Source organism: Neltuma alba, unplaced genomic scaffold, assembly GCF_004799145.2.
Source record: "Neltuma alba isolate B1F8T4 unplaced genomic scaffold, ASM479914v2 tig00012505_pilon, whole genome shotgun sequence".
Lineage (NCBI taxonomy): Eukaryota > Viridiplantae > Streptophyta > Magnoliopsida > Fabales > Fabaceae > Neltuma > Neltuma alba.
This window is the reverse complement of record NW_021636973.1, coordinates 92,177-116,323: the sequence shown is the minus strand read 5'-3', so window position 1 is coordinate 116,323 and position 24,147 is coordinate 92,177. Positions and strand designations below refer to the sequence as shown.

The 24,147-nt window shown below is 33.5% G+C and overlaps 2 protein-coding genes across 8 annotated transcripts; one reads left to right on the top strand and one right to left on the bottom strand.

Moving 5' to 3' along the window:
- Window positions 1-7,123: 7,123 nt before the first annotated feature.
- LOC114727684 (glutamate--tRNA ligase, chloroplastic/mitochondrial-like) lies at window positions 7,124-15,503 on the bottom strand. Of its 7 annotated transcripts, none has more exons than XM_028914379.1 (15): window positions 15,446-15,499; window positions 14,937-15,015; window positions 13,222-13,492; window positions 13,029-13,147; window positions 12,746-12,867; window positions 11,798-11,977; window positions 11,291-11,409; window positions 10,811-10,859; window positions 9,596-9,697; window positions 9,351-9,453; window positions 9,194-9,257; window positions 8,756-8,870; window positions 8,503-8,603; window positions 8,119-8,275; window positions 7,124-7,636 (listed from the first exon to the last, which is right to left on the bottom strand). In XM_028914379.1, exons 3-15 carry the CDS (start codon window positions 13,476-13,478, stop codon window positions 7,406-7,408), a joined length of 1,719 nt encoding a protein of 572 aa, XP_028770212.1. In that variant the 5' UTR covers window positions 13,479-13,492; window positions 14,937-15,015; window positions 15,446-15,499; the 3' UTR covers window positions 7,124-7,405. The 7 variants fall into 7 exon arrangements, with proteins under 7 accessions (XP_028770212.1, XP_028770214.1, XP_028770209.1 ...); XM_028914381.1 differs by having other exon boundaries at window positions 8,119-8,272; window positions 13,222-13,487; window positions 15,446-15,483; XM_028914376.1 differs by having other exon boundaries at window positions 13,222-13,487; window positions 15,446-15,482.
- A 2,468-nt stretch (window positions 15,504-17,971) lies between these two features.
- Window positions 17,972-23,439, top strand: LOC114727686 (mitochondrial-processing peptidase subunit alpha). The gene is made up of 13 exons (XM_028914383.1): window positions 17,972-18,095; window positions 18,656-18,901; window positions 18,999-19,295; window positions 19,445-19,612; window positions 19,795-19,962; window positions 20,042-20,122; window positions 20,316-20,382; window positions 20,508-20,605; window positions 22,032-22,104; window positions 22,200-22,270; window positions 22,367-22,416; window positions 22,916-23,028; window positions 23,111-23,439. The coding sequence occupies exons 1-13, from the start codon at window positions 18,057-18,059 to the stop codon at window positions 23,161-23,163; spliced, it is 1,524 nt and encodes a 507-aa protein (XP_028770216.1). The 5' UTR covers window positions 17,972-18,056; the 3' UTR covers window positions 23,164-23,439.
- The last annotated feature ends 708 nt before the right edge of the window (window positions 23,440-24,147 follow it).

The following is a 24,147-nucleotide window of genomic DNA, read 5'->3' as shown; positions in this document are numbered from 1 at the left end:
GAGTTGGTTTTGGTCTTAAATATAAGACCTATTTCTCATATTTTTCAATTTTCTCTAAATTACCCCTATAGATACTCCTTCAACCATAATCAAGTAGAAGAGGGAGAGGGGTATTAAGAAAGATGATTATGGTGTTTTAGGAAAAATGTGTCACTTTTCTTATAATTAACTAATTTACCTAACTTCCTTAATCTAATCAAATTAGTTAAATGGGTCTTATATTAAGGACAGGAGGAGTATCAAATATCAAGCTCCTGCGGTTAATTTTGCCGTTAAGTTATTGAGAGTTAAGATTGTTTGAGAGAGAATTACTTCTAAAAAAAGTTATTTAATTGATTTAAATAATTTAATAAAACCAAATAAATTATTTCATTAAAATAAATTTGACTCGATCTCCTAAAAAATATCCTTATGTTATATTGTATTATCAATTCATAAGTTAAATAAATTAGAATAAGAAAAACAATCAATATTAGGGATAAATGAGATAAATGTCTTAAATTTAGAATTAAAATCAACCTCCCATCTAACTTTTCTAATTAGAACCGAGAAGAATAAATTTTTTGAAAGGAGAGATTTAGAAGGGAATTTTTTTAAAAAAATTACATTTAAGATAAAAGAGAGTTGGAGAAAAACAGAAAAAAAATTTTCTCAAATTTTCAATGCCAAATATTTTTTTGGTAAAAAAATATTTAAGTAAATTGGGTTCTAAAAACTTCTTAGGACTAGAGCATATCTCAATACTCAGAAAACACTCATAAAGATCACCTACTGACACAGTTTTCACATCCACAATAAAATTTAAACTTACGATTTTATAAGTTATTAATCAACTTCTTATCAACTGGATTACTTTTATTCGCTAATGTCTGACATTTGGTGAAAGATGAATGCTCCACTACCCAACCCACCTTTTCACTTCTAGGCCTGGCCCACCAACCTGCTTTACCTCTCAATGCCTTAACACCTTTCGTCTTTAGTCAAGGGTTAATTGTCAAATTTTACTTTATATGTGAAAAATATTTTTACAAAAAAAAAAAAAAAGACATTCGTCTTATGACCACTTAAATATAAAGTCTCACTTTAATTCTACAGGAATGCAAAGCACATTTTTTCAGAAAAGTTACCTCTATTTAAGTGCTAATAATATCAGAAAATGATGATATTAGATATTAGCTTACGTATAAAAAAAATCACGTATTTAAAGTTTGATAACACATGTTTTGTAAAATTGGAAGAATGATACTCCTCCGGTCCTTAATATAAGACCCATTTAACTAATTTGATTAGATTAAGAAAGTTAGGTAAGTTAGTTACTTATAAGAAATGTGACATATTTTTCCTAAAATACCATAATCATCTTTCTTAATACCCCTCTTCCTCTTCTCCTTCATTATGGTTGAGGGAATATCCATAGGGGTAATTTAGAGAAAATTAATAAATATGAGAAATGGGTTTTATATTTAGGACCAAAACCAACTTAACAATTGGGTCCTATATTAAGGACCGGAGGGGTATCATTTTAAGTATTTCCAAATCTAAATCAATATTAATATTGACATTATTATCAGTATTCAATTTAATATAAGATATAAAATTCACAGCAAGTCGTATTACGTTAATCAATAAATAATATTTTTTTAATTTAAAAACAGGGAAATTACACCACCATCAACAAAAATTATTATGTTGTAATTATCCTTTAATAACATAGTCATATACGGAAAGACTTGTGAATTCTGTTATCACTCAATTATATACCAAAACCATATATTTGATAATTGATAATGTATTTTTTTAAAGAAAAGATTCAGTAATTAAAAAAAGTAAAAGAATTATATTCAGTTCCTTTGTGCCACCGTCCCTTCATGGATGGCCACTCGTCTTCCCTCTCCCCTTGTCCACATGATATCCCTCACTCATTATTCGTTACATCAATCACATTCTTGTCCCAAAAAGATTATTTGGACATTTTTAAAATCTATTATTAATACAAGACATCCTCATTATTCTAATTTAATATACTTTTTTGCCAACTCGAATTTAATATGCTTGAATCATATAAGTAAGTCCCAATAATGTTAACATCACGATGATATCATTGTAATATACAAATGATACACAAACAAATTGACAACTACTTTTTTTTCCCCCAATTGAAATTTGGTAAGGAGGCGTAGTGAATTATGAAAGAGGGGCTTAATAATTTATTTTAACAAGTTTAAAAATTAGTAAGGAAAATGGTTGTAATAAATTGCTAAGCCATTATGATAAAAGTTAATGAAGTGTAGTGAATTGTCAAACAAAAGTTGTAATTTGTAAATCGCTTTAAGGAGAAGTCTGATTCATATACTTTAATAGGTTTGAAATTATAAAATAGTGGTTGTTAATTCATGTGGCTTTTTTTTTAGTAAGGGATAATATCATAAAAACACAAACATTTTAAAAATTATTTTTAACGAAAATGGATTACTTTGGGGTTATTGAAACTAGAGCTGGGATTTCTAAATTTTGGAAGCTTTTATTTGGAAATTTTCCTTTTTAATATTAGGATTTATATTTAGGTATGTAAAAGCATTATATTCGTTTGATTCTATTTGTAAGATATAAAGAAATTTTTTTTTAGTTCTATTTATAAGTTATCTGTCTAGTCATTAATATAAATTACTCGTAACCCATTCTTGTATACCAAGTAACCAAGTAATGTATTAAATTTAATGAATGAGATTTTTCAATTTTGCCCTTATCAAAGTTTTCTCTTTCTTTATTTACAAATCATTCTTATATCTCTTTTTTTTCCCCTTCTCTTTTCAATGAGAATTAACAAAGAATAAAATTAAAAAAGAAACATTAAATACACTATAAGTGACTTATATTTAGGGCTAGAATAGTACATTATTGCATTTTTAGCATCAATATATTATTTTGTTATTCATTTATTATAATGCAGATTGTTATTTTTTTTAGAAAGTACTCCCTTCAGGCCTTATTATTAGTTTCAAATAACTAATTTAGAATAATTAGTTAAAATTAGTTAAAAACAATAAATAGATTAGAAATATATTTTTGTTTTCAAATATGTCCTTATAATAAATGAGAAAAATAATTAAGGGCAATATTAAAAAAATGTTTTGAATATTAAGACAAATCCAAATTGAAGCTTATAAAGTAGACTATACTTCTTTCCAAATTTAAAATTTATAAATAAGGTCAAAAAGATTTTATATATTAAATAAAAATAAAATTAAAAAGTTATATTTTAAAACGAGATAATACAGTTTAAAGGTTTTTTCTAATCCATTAAATAGAACCACAGTCCGCAGGAGTACCAATTAATGCATGCTCTAGAATGAATGAATGAACGAATTAAGTGAAAAGAAAAGATGATCAAAACATTGGAATTTGGGGGGAGAGCCAAGCGGTGGGCATCCACAGATGTATAATTGAAGCTGAAGAAGGTCAAACACCATGCGATTAAATTTTGAATGCTTTTAGTTAATCCCAACCTCATGATCCTTCCTTTTCATCCTGGCACCGAATAACATTAATTAATTAAACTGACTTCTTTATATATTTATATTCATAATCAAGCATCAGTATATTTGGCCAAAAAAAATACTCATATGATCAAACAATCACTATATGTAATTTTCTCATCCTATTTATAACATAATTTTAATATTTTTATTAGAATCAAGAAAATTTTAAATTTTATTAACCCTATCTTAAAATTTAATAATTTTTCAACTACATCCTTATCGAATATATATAATATACATACTTTTAAAAAAAATAACATTTTACATAATTATGAAATAGAAGTACAATTGTGTATTCATATTATAATAAACTTAATTAAATGACTTATATTAGGAAAAAAATACTCTTATCATATAAATAGGATCAGAGGAAGAAGAGTATATTGTATCTGATTATCTGTATAATATAATGTTTTAGGAAATCAATGGCTTATGAATAATCATGAGATTTATTCCCCATACTAAGATGTTTTTAATTGATTCACAGGGATCAATACAACTATTTGATGTTTCTAAATTATTCAATTGCTTTTCAAATACATCTTTCATTAAATGCACTTGACTCTCTTAATAGGAAATGAACCAAATTAATCGGCTTAAGTGATTCTTTTATTTGTTAGGGTCATTTTTGGTAGTTGGTTCCGTATCACCATACTAACTGCATGAGGAGGTTTTTGAGGGAGAGATAATTAATTAACTATTAATCATATACTACCTTCAGTCCTAATTATAAGACCCAATTGACTAATTTGAAGAGATTAAGGAAAGAAGTTAAGTTAGTTATTTGTAATAAATTAGTTATTTATAATAAATAGGTGTTATTTTTTCTAAAATATCCTTACTAATCAACTATATTGGCTAGAATTATAATTATTAGAAAAGCTACCTTAAAAAAATACATAAATATGAGAGACAAAGTGGATTGGGGTATTATATTTAGGATCAAAATAAAAGTCAAACATGGTTTTATATTAAGGATCGGAGGTAATATTTATATTATAAGAGGGTTACTGACTTGATCTTCTATATTATAAATTGGGTTAAGTAATTTTTTATTTGTAATTGACAAGGACACAGGACACTGCCTAATAACCCTTCGAGATTCAAAGAATCACAACTAGTCCTATTAAAAATGTCTTAAATTTTATTTTATTTTTCAACCTTACCCTTATTAGAGAAGGTCATTAAATCAAAGTGTTTTTACCATCATATATAAAAGAAAGTTTTGCTTGGAGTCAATAATTTATATTTCTCTTGTCCTAAATATAAAACCCATTTTATAGTGTAATTTATACTATAAAATAGGCTTTATATTTAGGACCAGAGTAGTATATAAAGAAGGAGATGAGATCATGAGATGAAATGGTTTCTCAATATTTAGAATAAACGAGATTGGAATTTTGGGGATTGAATTTTGAATTATTTCTCAATAATTCATGAATTAGAATCGATGGCCAGTGGGTTGGGAGACTCACTGAGGAAGAAGGGCATCGGTAATTGGAGAAGCTTTTTCGATGGGGAATGTAGAACAGATGGATCAAAAACTGAGTTTTTATATTATTATTATTATTATTATTATTATTATTATTATTATTATTATTATTAAAATGAATTGTTTTAAAAATTTGAGTTGATGTTGCCAGCCAGTTAGGATTCAAATAATGTGATTTATTAAGCTTTCTTTATTAGCATTGCATAATGACCACTTAATTTTGTTGTGCCAGCAGTTTCTGTCAGTAACATTAACAGTGTTAAGTTTTGTGGACTAAAAAAATAGATTTTTTAAAATTAAAAGATCAAAATGAAACAGTGTAATTTAGCTATTCATATAACATGTTAAATTTATACCAATCTATATGTTTATATGTGCATAGATATAGATATAGATATAGATATATAATTTAATCAAAATATATTCAGTGATTGAACAAAAATATAGCATAATTTGAATTGGGTTTTCCAAGTTGATGGTTTGTTCATGATCCTCTTAATTGGCCCGGGCATTATTGGGCTCATATACTTAACTGGACTGGGCCTTATTGGGCTCATATTCAATTCGTTGAGCTTCATACGTTGGGTTGGGTTAGTACTTAGTACAGTCCTCGCACTCTTTTTCCCAAAAATTTTCACTTCATCTCAAGAAGTTAGATTCGATCACATTTTGATGTTCTTGTTTGCTGATTTTCGTATGTTTCTGATGCATTGGTTGCGTTAATAACAATGGTTTGAAATTGGAATACGTATGAAATCATAGATTCAATCATGATACGTACCTACATTATGCATTTCTCATACAATAATCCCGTACATCACTTATTTATGTGCGAGATTAGTGTAAATTTATCAGTTATTAAAGAACATCGAATTTGATTGCCACTTTTTTCAGATTTGTTTACAAAAACCCTTGATGGGATTCTGGTTGACTATCTTTATATTCCTCTTCTTACCAACTTAGTTCAAAACTTAGTCTTTATTAGAAAGGTTAAGACAATTTTTGACTCCTCAAATTTATCCTCAAGTTTCATTTTGCTTAAAACATTAGTCCTTGTAATTTAATAAAAATATAGACCATCTTGTCCTTTGAAGGACAAAAACCTATGATTTAAAACTCCAAGAACCAAAATCAAAATTCATACAAACTTGAAGGACCAAAGTTTGTAATAACCCTTGCTAGAAATAAAAAAAATGAAAAAAACTTAGAATGGAGCTTTTGGTCTAGTCTCATTAGCTTTTCATAGGATATTGTAGATCCTGCATTACCAGCTAACCCATAGAAAGCTATGTCTAGGGCTGCACAACAGACAGACCGGACCAAATCAGAGCCCAACCCAAAGTCTATTCTAATTTTTGGTCAGGTTGGGTTTAATAGTATGTGGTTTGGTCCAATCCAGTGGTGACCCGAGGCCGGGTTGGACTGGACTTGGTCCACTGATCCAGGCAGTCTAGGTTTCCAAATTTTTTTTTCTCTTTGTGGGAAGCAAGATTTCACCGTTCTAAATACAATTTAAGACAATAAAAAATACCTATAACCACATAAAACTCATCTTAGAATATTAGGACTTCATCATAAATGCATAAAAATCTCTTAAAACATTTAAAAAGAAAAATTAAAGATAACATCTAAATTACAAATTATTAAAAAATAAAGAATTTCACTTAGATTGGAGCTGACTGGAACGGTTTAGGTGGTCTGATCACTTGGTCTGAAACCCAGCCCAACCCAACTAACCAGTTTGGTCTAACTTCATTTTGAATTGGGCTGGATAGGACCAGACCACTTTGGGTTGATTAGACCGGATCAGACTTCTTGGTTTTTGCACACCCTAGTCATGTCATACGATCCTTCACTTACAAACTCTCTGGCAGTATGGAAAATATGTTGAAATTATGTTGCTTTTCTCCTTTTTGTTTCATTTATAGCCACAAGTCTTTTGTCATTTTTCGGCCTGTGCAGAAGGGAAAAATACATTATCGAAGAATTTTGTTTTTCTATAGTATGAAACTGTGAATGTGATTTATTCCTTCTTTGGCCCCAAAAAATTCATTTTCCAAATTCAGATTGCACACGCTCAAAACAATGGGAATGCTTGAAATGTTTTATCATTAACTTCACATTCATATGACATAACATTCCAACGCGCACAGAATAGGACAAATATCAAACAACTTGCTCTTCCAATTACTCGAAGCCCATTGGCCTAGATATTAATTCACTTTCTCGTTTGAAAAAAATACTCTCACCATCCCAAATAGAAGAATTACTAATTTACAAATATTACATTAGTTATTTATAAAATGCACAACATTGGACTGAACAAAATTGTAGAATCTTGCAAATAAAATAAATCCCAGAATGTGAATTCTCTTCAGTTTGAAATAGAAGCAGTCGTCTCCTTCAGAGGCTGGTCCTTGGATAAAGCTTCCCAGTCAATTTGTCGAAGCATTTTGAATCTTTCCTCCAGCGTAATGAATCCAACTTGTGGATCCACAATACCAGTCACTCCAGCTTTATGGAGCAATATTATGCTAGCCCCCATATCAGGTCCATGGAGTTTTCCCGTCAACAAGAGTCGGAGTGGCATGAAAAGAGATTTCCCCTGAAAATTGAAGATGGGCATGCTTCCATTTAGATGAATATATTTGTGAGTAGCTTCCCATGTATTTCTTTTACACTTTAAACTATTGCGATTAAAGAGAACCATTTCACAGGCACCTCTATATTCCCTCAATTTTTATTTTGGTACCTGTGTATTTTTCTCTCCTAGTTAAATATTGTAATGTTGCTCTGTAAGCGCTGGCAGCTCTTATACAGGGCTAACAATGTTAATAAAGCAAAGTTATAAGGACAAACGGTATTAGCAAAATAAAATTAAAGTATTTGATTAAGAGAGAAAAATACGTAGTACCAAATTGAAAATTTAGAAGTGTGCATATTAACACACAAAGAAGCTTTAAAATAAATAAATAAATGAGGGGCATTGAATAAGAGGTTTATATCCTTCTTAATTTAAGAATATTGTAAAATAGACTTTCTTTAAAAACTTTAAAGTGATACATGTGGATATCTAATTTAGCTCACCTTGCGTTTAAGTGATTTACCAAAGCCCTTGACCCACTTCTGCCAGCCAGCATGACCTTCCTCTAGTGCGGCCATGATTTCACCACTATCATATGCAGCCAAGAGACTGGCCGAAAATTCAGAAAGCTTATCTTCTAAGATAGATTTAACTTCATCACTGCAAAAGCCATAAACGTCATGTAAGATAAACTTACTAAAACAGCAATGAGCTGAACAGTCCAGGCATTTGAGTGGCAAAGCCAAAATTGACAACTGTATGACCCAATTTTGTTTATTTTATCAGAGGTTGACGTTATTGACAAAAACACAAGGTTCTCCGAGAAGAATATAGACTTCACATGTTCACCAATACGCGCAGTGCACACACACACACAGAGACTTCACCTCTGTAAAGTAGAACGCAAGGGATAGGATAACAAGTTATTAAGTGCTTCGTCTGCATCAACTACCAAGTCAATTCCATCCTTGAGTAGCTGAACTGCTTCCTGCAAGTTAAACATGTAAACAATATCATGTTAGTGAACCATGTGAGTAATAACACTTGTTCTGTGCACTAAACTGAATATAGTATCCACAAGATGAAAACGGCTCATGCTATCCGTAACGGAAAATAAACCTGTCAAGCAAAGGATCTCACATCAATGAAGGGCCCAGCAGATACTGTAAGGATTCCTGAAGTATTCCAGCGCTCTCCAATTAGATTAGTCAACTCTTTAGATGGAAGGGCTCTTAAATGCTGACCATTCATCCACCTGCCGTTAAAAGATTATATGCATATACATATGAATACAATGAAAAAAAGAAAACGAATAGTTTTTGTTGTTTAAGATTGGCAATAAAGAGCTATGTGAAAATAAATAGCAGAATTCTTTATTCTCCCAGAATCAATACATCATAAACTAAAAGCATATGATTATCACACATGAATGGCATTCAACCTAGATCCTCGCAATATCATCAGGAATAAATGCTGAAATTATCAATGTCACAGAATACAAATTAGTGCATAATAAAAAAAAATTAAACGGAACAAGATTTAACCCCATACAATAGGGGGAAAAAAGGCAACAATTACCTTAACTTGGTGGAATCAAAAATAGCGCCACTTTTGTTAACTCGCTCAATTGTAAATTTTTCAACTGACACACGAAATCAACCTTAATTAAGAAATTATTTAAGCAATGTAGTTTTGGACAACTAATAAAAGAGTGGAATTCAAACAATTAACTTGCCAAGTTTCTCAATGGTGAAAAATTCATCTTCTGTTCCATCACCCCAGCCTAACAAGGCCAAGTAATTCACCATTGCTTGAGGTAAGTATCCCATCTCCCTGAACTGTACGAAGAGAGAAATTTTTTGAAAATAAAATTTAGAAAAAAAAATAAAAAATTAAGGAAACAAATCCACAGAGGTCTCGCAATAATTTGAATTTGAATGCATATAAAATATAGAAATAATTAATCATAAACCAACATACCTGACCAACTGATGTTGCACCATGTCGTTTTGATAATTTGCTACGGTCAGGAGCTAGAATAAGAGAGACATGAGCAAAGTGAGGCATGCTGAATCCCAGTGCCTGGAAAAATTATGCATGAACAAATCAATTGCGTCTTGGTTAATATCACGTTATTTTTTGAATAATACAAGGACCTCCCACCTTTTTTGATGTCTTCGTGTTTAAAAATGTACATTGCTCTGGTTTATAATTTCTGTTTAACTAGGTTTAATTTGTGAGGGGTACATATTTATTTAAAAAATTGCATGCAAAGAGAGATAAACAACAAATCTGCAACACCTTCGGTATTGATTATACATATGCAATACATGCATTGATTCTATTTAATTCAGGAGATTTTGTTTTTGGACACTCACTCTTTCAAGCATCTTACAGGAAGAGATGAACAAAATAGGAATATTTTTGCCTCTTGACAGTGTTGCAATTTCCCAATTCAAGATTGTCGAGTTTAGATTTAGCTAGTGGTCATTATTGTAAATCTATCTTTTACTTCCTTATCTCGTCCCCCATGATGGGAGTGCTCCATTTTGAAAAACGCATCTGGAAATCTAAAAGCCATACCAAGAGACAATTCTCTATTTGCACAACAGTAATCAATATCAATAGTCAATATGATTAACACAAATGGCATCCTGCAAATTTGTGTACCTAAGTATAATACTCATGCATAGCACAAAAACTGCAACTCATTCATTTACCATTGTCAACTGGCTGTTTTCTTGCGAAATTAAGCTGTTTGGGATTCTTAGTTAGAAATGGTTGCATTCACAGGACTTTAAGAACTTCTCCTTATATAGTTAAAAGGATGGGACAACCTTATGGCAATAAGCCGGATGCTCTTATTTTATCAAAGTGCTTCATTGTGACTGACTCTGGACGAGGGTTTCTATTTGTAGCTATTGAAGTCATCAACTAACAGAATCAAAACTTCCATTTTCAGAAATTCTCCAAGATAATAGAGCTACTGAGTGAGATGCGTGCTTGGTTTCCTCTCATAGACCTCTTATCAAAAGCCTGACCTATATAAGTGCGATCTAGCTTTTCATATTCAAAAGACATATACCAACTAACCTCATTTAATTTGGAGTTGGCTTAAAATTTCAGAAACAAAATATTGCAAAATATGTAGCAAAAAATTTGCTATGAAAGAAGAATCATAAGGCGTGTACATACCTTGTATATTAACGCCTGTCTCAGGGTGTTAGGTAAATGCTCCTCTGCCCTGCATTCGCAAAAGTTTCATGGGTTTAACAATGATCAAATAATCAAATAAAAAACGGAAATGCTATTGATAACTGAGACTTAACAGGAATAACACAAAAAATTGACTAAGAAATTTTAAGATTAAATTCTTAATTTGATTGAACAGTAATAACACAAAATTGACGAGGAAATTTTAAGATTAAATACTTAATTTGATCCCTAGAAAGTATCGGCCTTAAATTTGTCCCCAGAAGCACATTATGCACAAATGCTTCCTCAATTTTGTTGATTTTGGGACTCCATATTCTTCTTGCGAGCCAATGGATTATAGTGAACCCAAATAAATAAAACAAAGGACTAAGCTATAAATTCTTCCCTATTCAGGACATTCAAGTCACAATGACATTTTTCAGGCACTAAAATGTGATTTAGTCAAATTAAAATAACTACCTGATAACATGGGAAATAGCCATGGTAGCATCATCCACGGTCACACAAAAATTGTAAACAGGCTGACCATTGCTTCTCATAATCACAAAATCTCCAAGGGTATCCAAATTCCAACTAACCTTCAAGACACCACCAAAGCAAGTTAATACCTAGTCAAAGTTCTTTTAATAGACATGTCAAAAATTTGTCCTTTTTCTTTCTATGAATAGCCCACACAATGGAAAACACTAGCACTTTTTTTTTTCATGTATGAGAATCCAATTTTGTACAACGTTTGAAGTCTTGCTAAAAACGTGCAAAATTATAAGATAGTAATTAGTAATGGAAAATATCAACATCAAAACAGAAAAGACAGAAAATCAGCAACCACACAAATCAGATGTGCCAACAGGTGTTACCATTTGCCTATTTAATATTGGTAATCCATAACTCATTGATGCAAGTATAGAATTTAGTTAAACAACACTAACCAGTAAACAGTAATGAATAATGAAGGACAAAACTCACTTCGCCTCTTATGATATCATTAATTTTTAAACTTCCTTTTGGAACACGAAACCGGTATGTATAAGGGGTTCCCCTTTCCAGCTCTTCTTGCACTTTGTCATCACCTGCACTGGCCCATTTACCAGTGTATACAGGAGGCAGTTGCTGTAGTTTTGCAATCTCCTTCATTTTTTCTAATTCCTGAGATGATCAATATGACTCAAGAAGCATTCGTGGACAATTACACTCAGGCCAAAAAAGCTTCAACAAAAGGCCGAATACAGAAATAGCAAATTTCTAAAGTACAGCCTCAAAATCCTTTACTATCTACTCTATTACAGATTGGCTCGTAAATGCAAACAAGAGACCTATTTTGACTAAAAATTTATAAATCAAGTGATATCAAAAGTTACAACCATGTTCATGGGAGCAAAAGGTGTGTTTTAGTTAACATAAAAACAGTTGCCATAAGTTAATCTACGACAAGAGAATCATTCAATCTCAATATATCCCCTTATCTTGAATCATCTAAGTATGCATCATCGAATGTCACAATCTTCAAATATCAGTCAAACTCTAGTTCAAGCAAGCTCCATAAACTGGATTTCATAATTTTGAAATATATATCTTGGTTTACTGTTGGGAAATCATATTCTTCTATGTCTGTTTACTCTAACCATAATGACATGGCTGCAATAATTTTATACATTGGTGATGCTTGTAACTACACATACAGTTTACTTATAAATGAAAATCATCCTTCTCATAATTTTATTTTTTATATAGAAGATTGGGGAATCAACCGAAATCTAATGATATTTGTCAAAGTCCATTGCTATCATTTTTAAGTTAAATTGAACAAGTCAAAGTTCACCAAAATATTTTGAAACACATGATTGGTTCCCACATAAAATGTTACCAAGAAAAAAGTCAATATTGCTATGAAAAAAGATTCACAGTTAGGGTTACCTCATTAGAGCAGAAGCAGCGGTACACATGACCAGATTGTAAAAGCTTATCAGCATAATGTTTGTACAAATAATTCCTCTCAGACTGCCTGTATGGTCCATAATCTCCACCAACACCAGGACCTGAAAAGTTCAGATCATCGCAGTATAAATAATGTTTCTTGAAAGAACTTTGGGGGGGGGGGTAAGTTCTACTAAGAGAGCTAAACAAGAAACAAACTCAAGTAGATTCAGAAACTGATACATCGCTAGATTAAGAGTAAAGTATGAATTTCAGCATATACCTTCATCCCAATCAAGACCAAGCCAAGAAAGATCCTTTAACATGGCTTCCTCAGACTCTTTTGTTGACCTCTCCAAGTCGGTATCTTCAATTCTCAAAACCAGCTTCCCACCTTTGGACCTGAAAATACATTAGAAAAATAGGAGGGGGAGGGAAAAAGATCAAAGCAGAAAAAGCCAGATAGTGAATTCAACCTGGCAAACAAGTAATTGAACAAGGCTGTTCGTGCTCCACCAACATGAAGGTTCCCAGTAGGTGACGGTGCAAATCGAACACGAACTGTTCCATCAGATTTCTGCTCGGGAACAGAAAAGGCAGAGACTGAAAAGCTCCTTTGGAACTGGAGGACTTTTCTTTGCCTGTACAAGAGATTAGATTTCGAAGCAGAAACCTCAAAGGGGAAAGCTCCCATCCTTATCCATGGTGATCCTCCTAATATCGCCATGCGCATACTCCGCTTCTGTGCTAGAAGAGTTCCAAATCAAACGATTATAGCCAAGGCTTCCCCCCGCCCCCCCCAAAATAAGGAAACTTTTATCATCATCACCGTAATCATCATTTATTTAAGGTAAATGAAAGGGAAACTCCCAAAAAAAAACCCAAAATGGTCAAAACAAAAATAGTCTCTTTAGATCAGAAAATGCCACAACAGTCCCTTTACCAAAATATTCCCTCCGTTCCTTATTATAAGAGACATTTGATGTTTATGGCATGTTCCTATATATAAGAGACACTTAAAATTTGTCTTTACTTTTTTGTGTTGATTTCCTATTTTACCCATATTTATTGTCTTCAACTCACACTCTCTCCCTCTCACTTCTCTTTCTTTCAATAATTTAATTGTTCTCTCTCATGCTCTCTTTCCTTATTAATGAGGGCATTTTTGGAAAAAAAATTATATTTTTTACACATTGATTGTTCTTAACTAATTTTAACTGCTTTTTTGATCAACGTAATTCGGTTATTTGTCTCTTATAATAAGGAACGGAGGGAGTAGGATTTTAAATTTGGGTAAAATGGCCTTACTGACTCTCACTTTAGAAAACACAAAAGAAAAGAAAAAAGCCACCGCTACTAGCAGCCATCCCCGCCAATTAGAGCCGGTAATATGGGTTGGACCTACGGGTCCAACCCGCTAACCCGCCAAAAATGGCAGGTTAAGGTTAGCCAAAAGCCAACCCACCATTACCTTGAAAAACATAACCCGCACCGTCATAACCCTAACCCGCGGGGGGTTGGCCCGCCAACCTGCGGGTTAACCCACCTTTTTTTTTTTTAAAAAAAAAAAGATAACAAAGGCAAAAGTAAAGCAAATTTTTACTTCAAACTTTATTGTCATTAGAAATAATTAGATAAAGAAGGTTATTCAGTATTGCTCATTGGTTTCATTGAAAAAAAATGTGTGAACTTGTGTATTATCATGTTGGAAAATTGGACAATCATATACTATTTATATTTTATTGTGTTGTAATTTTTATTTGGATGTTTCTAATATTTTATATCATTTCTAGTATTTTTATTTTATATTATATATAACTGCTAACATTTAAAAAAAATAACAAAAATAAAAAAAAAATCAAGAAAAAAAATAAAAATTTTGGAGGGTTGGTGTTTTGCCAACCCGCCAGAAAACGGGCCTTTTGAGCCAGCACCCCCCCACAGGCCAACCCGCAACCCGCGGGTTGGCCCGTTTTACCAGCCCTACCGCCAGTGGCCAGAGCTTCAGCACTGACACCAACCAAACAACCTTAGGCAAAGTTGGCCAAGATGGTATTTGATCCCACCACCTTTTGATTCCCAAAAGGATATATAATCATTTAGCCAACAAAACTTGTTGATAAAATAGGGCAAAATAATATATAAGTTAACTATCAAACTTTGATCATGCCAACAACAAAACAGTCATTACCTATTGACCCTAAAAAATTGGTGATTACCCAATCTTTTGAATAGCTCTGAATTTTGCATGTAGCAGAGAAGGCAAAGCCCTGATATCACACATAGGTATAAGTTATTTGATATATCAGGGATATTAGGGACTAATGAAATAGCTAATGCCTACTGGCGATGGTCATGGTAGTGGTGGCAGCGACATGGAAGCAGTGGTGGAGGAAGTGAAAGCAATGAAAGTCACAACAACAATGGTTACAGTGCAGCGGCAGCAAGGCAATGATAAGCCTATGCTATTGGGCCTCCATTGAAAAGCCAGCCATAGGATTTACCACCACATAGTGAAAACTCGAGCAAGTCAAAATTTTGATTAGCATGTTCTTAGGTAAATGAAAATTTTAATTATAAATCACAAAATCTTTATTCGGTCTATTTGGGCAGATAGGAAACATACAAAAATGAAGTTAACAGAGCATGTAAAATGAAATCAAAGGAAAGACAATGCATAACAGAGAACAGAGAAGCTACCCGCTGAGTCGCTGACAACAATGCAAACGAATCTGAGACAACGAGAATGGATAACGCCTCACCGAGAGAGCGTGAGCGCCGGAGAGGGTGAACGGCGACTGCTGAGAGGGTAGAGAATGGCGACCGCGACAGCGAGAGTAGAGAAGGGTAACCGCGCGTGAGAGCGGATAGGGCAATGGCAGAATTGACGAAGCGGAGTGAAACATTTCTTTGAAAAGCAAGGTAGAAACTGTTTTTCATAAAAGCTCAATGTTCGGATTGGTTTCCCGAGTTTTATTTCGAGAATGGCCTATGAAGATTGTTTAGATTGACCTTTTTTTTTTTTTTTAATACAATAGAGTGATGACTAATTTAGATAGATTATAAAAATTAGTTAAATTAATTAATAATAATAAATAAATGTTATTTGTGTATTAGCTAAAACTATTATTTTATTAAACTTTTAATTTATATAACTATTATAAAGGTTAGAAAAAAAATGCAACAAAGATTACTTTAAAAAAATAGATAAATATAAAAAACAAAATAAATTGAAGTGTTGAGTGTATGGAATATCCCAAAAATGCTTTTAAAAAAGATTTTTAAAGAAAAATTTCTCTACATGTTTATTTTGTATGTCATAAAATTCTTTTAAAATTATGATTTGGTTTTCATCTAAATACCCCCTATGTACCAAACTCAATGTCATCATAACTCTTATGTTAACAACTGGAAATGGCAGTTTTAAATAATTACATGAAAAAAGTTTTGTTTGAAAACCATTTTTCTAAGGTGTTTGTTTTAACCAACTTGAAGTTACCAAACACACTTAGTGAGAGGATTTAACTAAATAATCATAAAAAACATTATACTCTAAGCAAGCATGACTAAGAAACTTCGCGCTTGCCTCGTTTTAGCTTTAATTACATCTATAATATCTTTGGGAAAAAAATGACATCCACCACAACCCTTAGAGCCCATTTGGTTCAACCGCATTGCAGGTTTGCAATGGTAATTTTTTTTGCATTACCATAAAAAAAAACGTTTGATTAGACTTATTAATGGTAATAAAGATTGCACTGGTGACGAGAATTGCACATTTTTTTGGTAACGTTTATTCCTAAAAAGGTGCCTATGAATACTAATTACAAGGCTGCAATCTGTTTTAAATTGTCTATTTTGCCCATAAAAAAAAAAAAGCCTCTCCCTCTTCTTGTATGAAGCACCATAATCTCTGCCTTTTTTAGCCATCAATGCCACCGCGGTCAATATCTTCGTCTTCTCTACTACCTGCTATTTCTTCATCTCCATCTCCCCCGCCGTCATCCACCACCTCCATCTCCAGTAAAGTCTACGACATCACCTGAGTTCAAGGAAGAAGATGGCGATGTTTGTTAAATAATAGATCGAGGAGGGACCAGAATAGATCTACATGCATCTTCTTCACCATGAGCGGCCTCTTTCCTCTTCATCTTCCCATCAGCGACATTCTCTCCCTCTCCATTAAAGTCTGCATCCTCAACTAAGTTTAAGGTAGAAGAAGATAATGATGCACTGTACTTTCTTTCTCGTTGAAACTATTCCTTTTGGGGTGGATGATGATAGGAAGGTGTTGGAGGATGGAAGGAAAAAAAGGCATTTTAATGGGGACGATTTAGTAATTTCATATATATTTTTTATTTAGTTTAATATATAAAGAAATAACATTATTACCAACCTTCTTAATATCATACCAAACATGCTCATGGTAATAAAGGCTGCATCACATTGAATTACATTACAATGCATTGCCCTACGAAGGGAGGTTGCAATCGAACGGGTCCTTAGTAACCGAGTCAGTGACCTTAATATAGCCAGGGAAAAAAAAATTAAAGTAGGTGTGTGCCTAAATTTAGTTTTAATTATTTTAGTTGGATAAAATTGGAATTTTCTCTTTATTTTTAGTTTGTTTATTTTTTTGTTTTAACGTGAAGAGTAAATTTTTAAAAGTTGATATTTCTTATAAACTGTACATTTTGTTAATTAAATTAAATTATATGAAACCAAAAGCACTTTTAGTAAAAGAAAGTTTTGACCGTTTCATGAAGTCCTTATGTAACAATAACATATCCTTTTTTAAGACAGAGGGAGTTCGATATAGTTTACACACACATATATGTGTATGTATATACATATATTTCAAGAATATGTATTAATATAAATTTTAGTTCTTCAAATTTGTCATCATTGTAGTTTTAATCCATCAAGTTTTAAATAATAAGTTTTAGTCTCTCAATAAAAAAATAATTCAGCCTTTATAAAATTATAAGTACTAATATTTTAAATAAAAAATACTGAAAGATTAAAATCTATAATTTAAAATATGAGGATTAAAATCATACTCAAAATTGCATTAACCTTGTTTATATCTTTTGAATTGGGTTTACCCCGTTGATGGTTTGTCCAACTCTCAACTGGATTGGGCCTTATTGGGCTTGTGCTCTTCGTTGAGCCTCACACGTGCACAGTCGTTGTTTCTGGCTCTGCGAGTCTGCGTCTCAATTCTCCAGCTCCATACCACCACTTCTGCCACTTCTCCTTTCTCTCTCGAGCTTCTTTTCTCCACGCGAATCTTAACGAAGCCTCTATAGCCATGTACAGGAACGTCGCATCACGCCTCAGGTCTTGCAGGGTTAGTACGCTCCTCACTCCTCTTTTTTTCCCATAATTTTTCACTTCTGTTCCAGATGCTAGATCTGATCACGCTTCGATATTCTTGTTTGCTGAGTTCCATACGTTTCTGATACACTTTCGCGTCAATTAACAATGGTTTGGACTTGGAAGATTTATGAAATCATAGATTCAATCGTGATATGTATTTACATTATGCATTTCCCGTGCAATACTCCCATGGACAACTTATTTGTTGTTTCTATGTTGCTGATTCCAACCAATACATCTGATTTTCTGGGCTTCGTACATATGCGAGGCAAGGAATTCCTAAAATGGCGCATTAGAGTTGGCAGGACACGATAAATTCACCTTACGTTGTGGCTACTGTGCTATATTATGTTTCCATAGCATATTACTAAGTCCTTTGAAACTTTTGTTTTTGTTTTTTTATTCACATGGTATCGCTTGATTCGTTGAGTGCAAAAATCTTTTGCGCAATCTTTTATTTCATGTTCAATTAAGTTGATTGTCTGATAGCTTGGAATTTTGTGGTGCTTTCCTTCCCAACATTGGGAATAGGCCCCTTCATGGAATAGGGTGCCAGCCAGATTTGCAAGTTCAAGTTCCCTTGCCACAAAGAAACCCTCATCTGGGTTGGGTGGTATATTTGGCTGGCTTGCAGATCGATCCAGCGCGACACCTCCTCTGGACTTCCCTCTGGAAGGGGTCAAACTTCCCCCTCCGTTGCCTGATTATGTGGAGCCGGGGAAAACTAAAATTACTACACTCCCAAATGGTGTTAAAGTGGCCTCTGAAAGTTCAGCGGTATGAGTTGTTTGCTATGTACTATCTGATATGGGCTATTGTAATTCTAAATTTCAAAATTGAACTCAGTCCTATTCCACATGCTCTTCTGGTTCAGACTCCCGCTGCCTCAATAGGCTTATACGTAGATTGTGGTTCAATATATGAGACACCGTTATCATTCGGGGCTACACATCTGCTGGAACGCATGGCCTTCAAGACCACTAGAAACCGTAGTCACTTTCGAATAGTTCGTGAGGTAGAAGCAATTGGTGGTAATGTGCAGGCCTCAGCTTCCAGAGAGCAGATGGGTTACACCTTTGATGCATTGAAAACATATGTTCCAGAAATGGTAGAGCTACTTGTTGATTGTGTGAGGAATCCTGTGTTTCTTGATTGGGAGGTCAACGAGCAGGTACTTCTCCCTAACTTTTGTTGATGAAAACTGGAACGTTATACTGATAGATTTCACATAAGTTCAAATCATTCTTGTCTAATGTGCCACAAAAATGTTTCATGGCCTTCTGGAATTTGTTGCTGTAACTAATATAGCATTATATATAGCTTATGAAGGTGAAATCAGAGATTGGTGAAGCTTCCAAAAATCCTCAAGACTTGCTTCTGGAGGCTATTCATTCTGCTGGTTATTCTGGTGCCTTGGCAAATCCTCTTTTAGCTTCAGAATCAGCAATAAATAGACTAAATAGTACAATTCTGGAGGAATTTGTTGCTGTAAGTCATTATGTTAATTTTCTTGTTGTAATTTTGTTTGTATTTCACATTTATTGAAATATTATTGACCCAGATGCTGAGCATATAAGTTTCAGTGTTTTTGCACGCCTTTTGAATAAAAGAAGGTTATTTGTTATCTATATATGACCTTCTGATTAACCTTAATGGTTCATTAACGTCAGGAGAACTATACTGCACCACGGATGGTACTTGCAGCTTCTGGTGTTGAACATGAGGAGTTGTTATCTATTGCAGAACCTCTTTTGTCTGATTTGCCCAGTGCCCCTCGTCCGGAGGAGCCAAAATCAGAGTATACTGGTGGTGATTATCGATGCCAAAGTGAATCTGGTGTGAGTATTACAAATATTAATATAAACTCAATGCTTCTATTTTTATTTTAGCACTAACCTTTTTTTGGTGAATTTCCAGAGGACTCATGTTGCTCTTGCATTTGAACTTCCTGGGGGCTGGCATAACTTGAAGGATTCAATGGTTTTAACTGTTCTGCAGGTATTGACAATGTTTAAATTTTATTTTCTTTATTTTTTATTCTTATGCTTCAGGTGCCCCATGTTTTTTCCCCCTTTCCTTAGTTAAATTGCCCTGAGTGTTCCTAAATAATTTAGTTTCCTCTTTAAAATATGCTTTCATTTTTTATAGGTTTAGCATTTGGAAATAACTCTATTATCTTACTTTGCTATAGATGCTTTTGGGAGGTGGTGGATCATTCTCAGCTGGTGGACCTGGTAAAGGGATGTATTCACGGCTCTGTAAGTCATCTCTTAGTATTTGATCTCTTTATGGCTGTACTTAAAGCTAGGGGTATGGCAAACACATCGATTGAGCTGGTAATGACTTGTATATATAGTTTTGACTGGCATCCTATCATGTGCAGATCTCCGTGTTCTGAATGAGTATCCACAGGTCCATTCAATTTCAGCATTCAACAACATTTACAATAATACTGGCATATTCGGTATCCAAGTCACAACTGTAAGCATCTTTTAAAACTGGAATTCTTATGTTGCTCTGTTTGCGTGTAATTGAGCAAATGCTGCATGCTTTTAATAAGCCGACAACCATAACTGAAATCTAGAACCCAGTGGTTTTTCTGTCGTGAGATCTCTTTATAGCCTTGACAACAATACAGTTATTATGGTTAAATCATTAATGGTTATTTTTAACAAGGACTTAATTGTATATAGATAAGCTTGGTAGTGACCCTCGCTCAGTAAGTTTACTACAACGCTTTAGCAGATTTCTGTACTTTATTTATTTTGACCTTGTTGGGTTGATTTGTCAAGTCGAAATATGCTTTAGTATTGTCAAGGTGGACTTTGCTGCTGATAAGACACAAATGGAATGGGGCAATGGAACTTTCAAATCAAATTTATACGTCCAACTTGTTTTGCTACTGATGCATAAATTTCATGCCTCTAGATGATAAGCACACCAAACGATTGGTATAACCCTGCAACTGTATGCAGGCAATCCTAGTAATATATTGAAGTATTCCAAGGCCGAACCCACAAATAGGGAGCCGGGGTTAATCTGCTTGGGAAACTAATTATGAACCTAAATTTTTACTCTTACATTAATAATTACAATCGTAATATATTCTAAGTATATTGTGATCAATTATTGACACTAATGATATAGATTAAGCTATATGTGTGGCCTAAACTCATTATGTTTATGTTCCTAGTTCTAAGTCTATCCTTCACCTCTCAGTCTATCACCCACATCCCAAAACTAATTATCTGGTTGCCAATCATATAGATAAAATGCAAGCAAGACAAAAATGATGGGAGTTCAAATTATGGAAATGGAATTCAAACCTAAAGATTGATGAAACAAAAATACAGGTTAGCTTTCCCACCCCTGATGAAATAAACAATAAACACAGTTCTGAAATCCCAAAACATCATCGGTTCAAAAGTAACAGGAAGAAAAAGTATGGACTGATTGGTTATGATGCGGTTCTCCATTGATCCCTTAGCCTTCTCCTTGAAATCCCTACATGAAAATACTTCAAAAGTGCTCTAGACTAAATTCTAGCTGCCTCTTGATGAAAATTTGATCCCCCTCTAAAAAAGCTTTTGTTTAATAATTTGTAGATGTTACATAATGATGAAAGTTTCCATGCTGGCTTTGTCTCTGCATCCCCATGAGACAAAGATTTAGAAAACCGTACTACCTTGGTCTCTGCCCCATGTTAATTCTTTTCTTTTGGCCACTCCCTCGCATTTTAATTCAAAATTGTACTTTCTTCCTGTTAACTAAAAGTATATATGCACAAGCACTGTATCTATACCATGGCTGAAAGGTTCTTTTCTTCCTTTGCAAGTCTTTACATGTATTGGTAACATTGTTATGATTGTTAAATATCATCTGTGAACATATTCACCTTTCTTTTCAGGGTTCTGATTTTGTTTCACAAGCAATTGATATAACGGCAAATGAGCTTCTTGCTGTTGCTACAGCTGGAAAAGGTATGCAATCAGGATCTGAATCATACTTGGGTTGGCTTCTTGATTTTCAAATTTGAATTGGTAGCCATTTACTCATGTTTTGGACTCCTATTCAGTTGACCAGGCACAGCTGGATCGTGCTAAGCAGGCTACCAAATCTGCAATTTTGATGAATTTGGAATCAAGAGTAAGTATGCTTATGTCAGATATCCATTCCGATAATTGGAGACGTGTTAACTTTCTATAGACCATGCTAATAATATTTGCTTACCTCCATATTCAGATGGTTGCTTCAGAAGATATAGGAAGACAGGTTTTGACATATGGCGAGAGGTATGGCTGAACTTTGTCAATCTAAAGTCCCTATTAATTTGAAGCTATCACTAAATTACTAAATTAATTTATTGAAATGCTGTATTATTGTTATTTCTTTCTTGCTTTTCATGCACTTATCTTGGTGTATCTTAGTATCTTAGCAAGTTGCAGATCAACTTTCTAACATGAATACTACTTGCAGCAAATTACTTTCCGCCTTAGGATCTAGAAACTGAAAATTAATCATGAACATTATGATATTGTCCCTATAGAAAGAATCAACCATTGACATTGATCAGTGTATAGTAGTAGTTTGAATGAGACGGGTTGATTTGTAGAGGCTTGATTTCCTGACATTGTCATGACGCCCTATTAGTTTTGTTTATTGTTTTTTTTCATCTTTATCCACAACTTTAACATTCGCTTACCTATTGACATTTCAAAAGAAAGGTGAAAAAAAAGGAGAGAAACCTGTTGGTTTTATAATTAACACTAAGAAGTGCGTTTCCCCGTTTAGGAAACCTGTGGAGAGCTTCTTGAAGGCAGTTGACGAAGTAACTCTGAAGGATATAACCTCAATTTCTCAAAAGCTCATTTCTTCCCCGCTCACAATGGCATCACAGGGAGACGGTAATTCATTGTCCACCATAAACCCTACGTGATTGCTTTTCACCTTCTTGGAAGTTAATATTGTCTTCCCATGTTTTTGCAGTTTTATATGTTCCGAGCTACGACTCCGTAAGCCGCAAGTTCCATTCAAAATGAGATGGCTTTTATCCCATCACATTTGGAGGCTTAACATGCAATCTTGTATGGTGTAAAATTAAGTTCAAATTCTAAATCTTGCAGCCAATAATTAATGAGTGAACTATCAGCATCTGCGTATACCTAATTTTTTTTGTTGGGTACATAATTCATTGACCTGAATGGGTCGTCAATTACATGTTTCGATGTTGAACTCAACGGAACTGAATTCATATGTCGAAGCAGTCATTTTGATTTTTGTTTCGTTTTTGCAAGGATTAAAGCCTCATAATGATTCTGTCTTTGATCCTTTGGAAAATGACATGGAAAAGCAGGAATGCTCGACTCAGTGGCAGCCTCTTCCAGATGCGCAAGTTGCATATAAGCCTGTTCTAACTTTAATTGGATTGAAAATTTTCTCATTCTGATCATATGTTCGGAATAGATACCACAAATGTCTGTCTCGTGTACATGTCCTTGAAATGTAGGGAATTCACGAGTCACTCGTAAAATAACAAGAATTCCATGCAATTGAAACGGCCTGTAAACCATTGAATAATATGAGCAATTCCAATTGGAACTTTGGGGGCTGAAAGAACAAAAATATTGGACTAAGCTGTTCCCCACAAGGCTTGGTGTCTTCGATGTGTAGGAGCAGGCGAAGGGATGTTTTGACCTTAAATGTAAAATTTCAATTTACTTTGTGAGCAAATTTATGATTTGCCATTCAAATTATAAATATTATTTGCACTTGTTAAATGGCTTTTTCATTAGGGGTTGTAATCAATATAAATAAGATATATTTCCTACACATAACTAATTAAACTAGCCCTTTTAATTTATATAAATCAGTCATTTAACTTTTGCATTTAGGATAAAAAGAGTATTATGCAGTAATGCTCTGTCTCAGTGCCAAAACAAGTTTAGTCAACCTTTGGTGCTCCTTTGTCAAATCTAATGCAGTTTCAGCAACCAGCGCCCCGGGAAAGGTTTGGGCCTGAACGA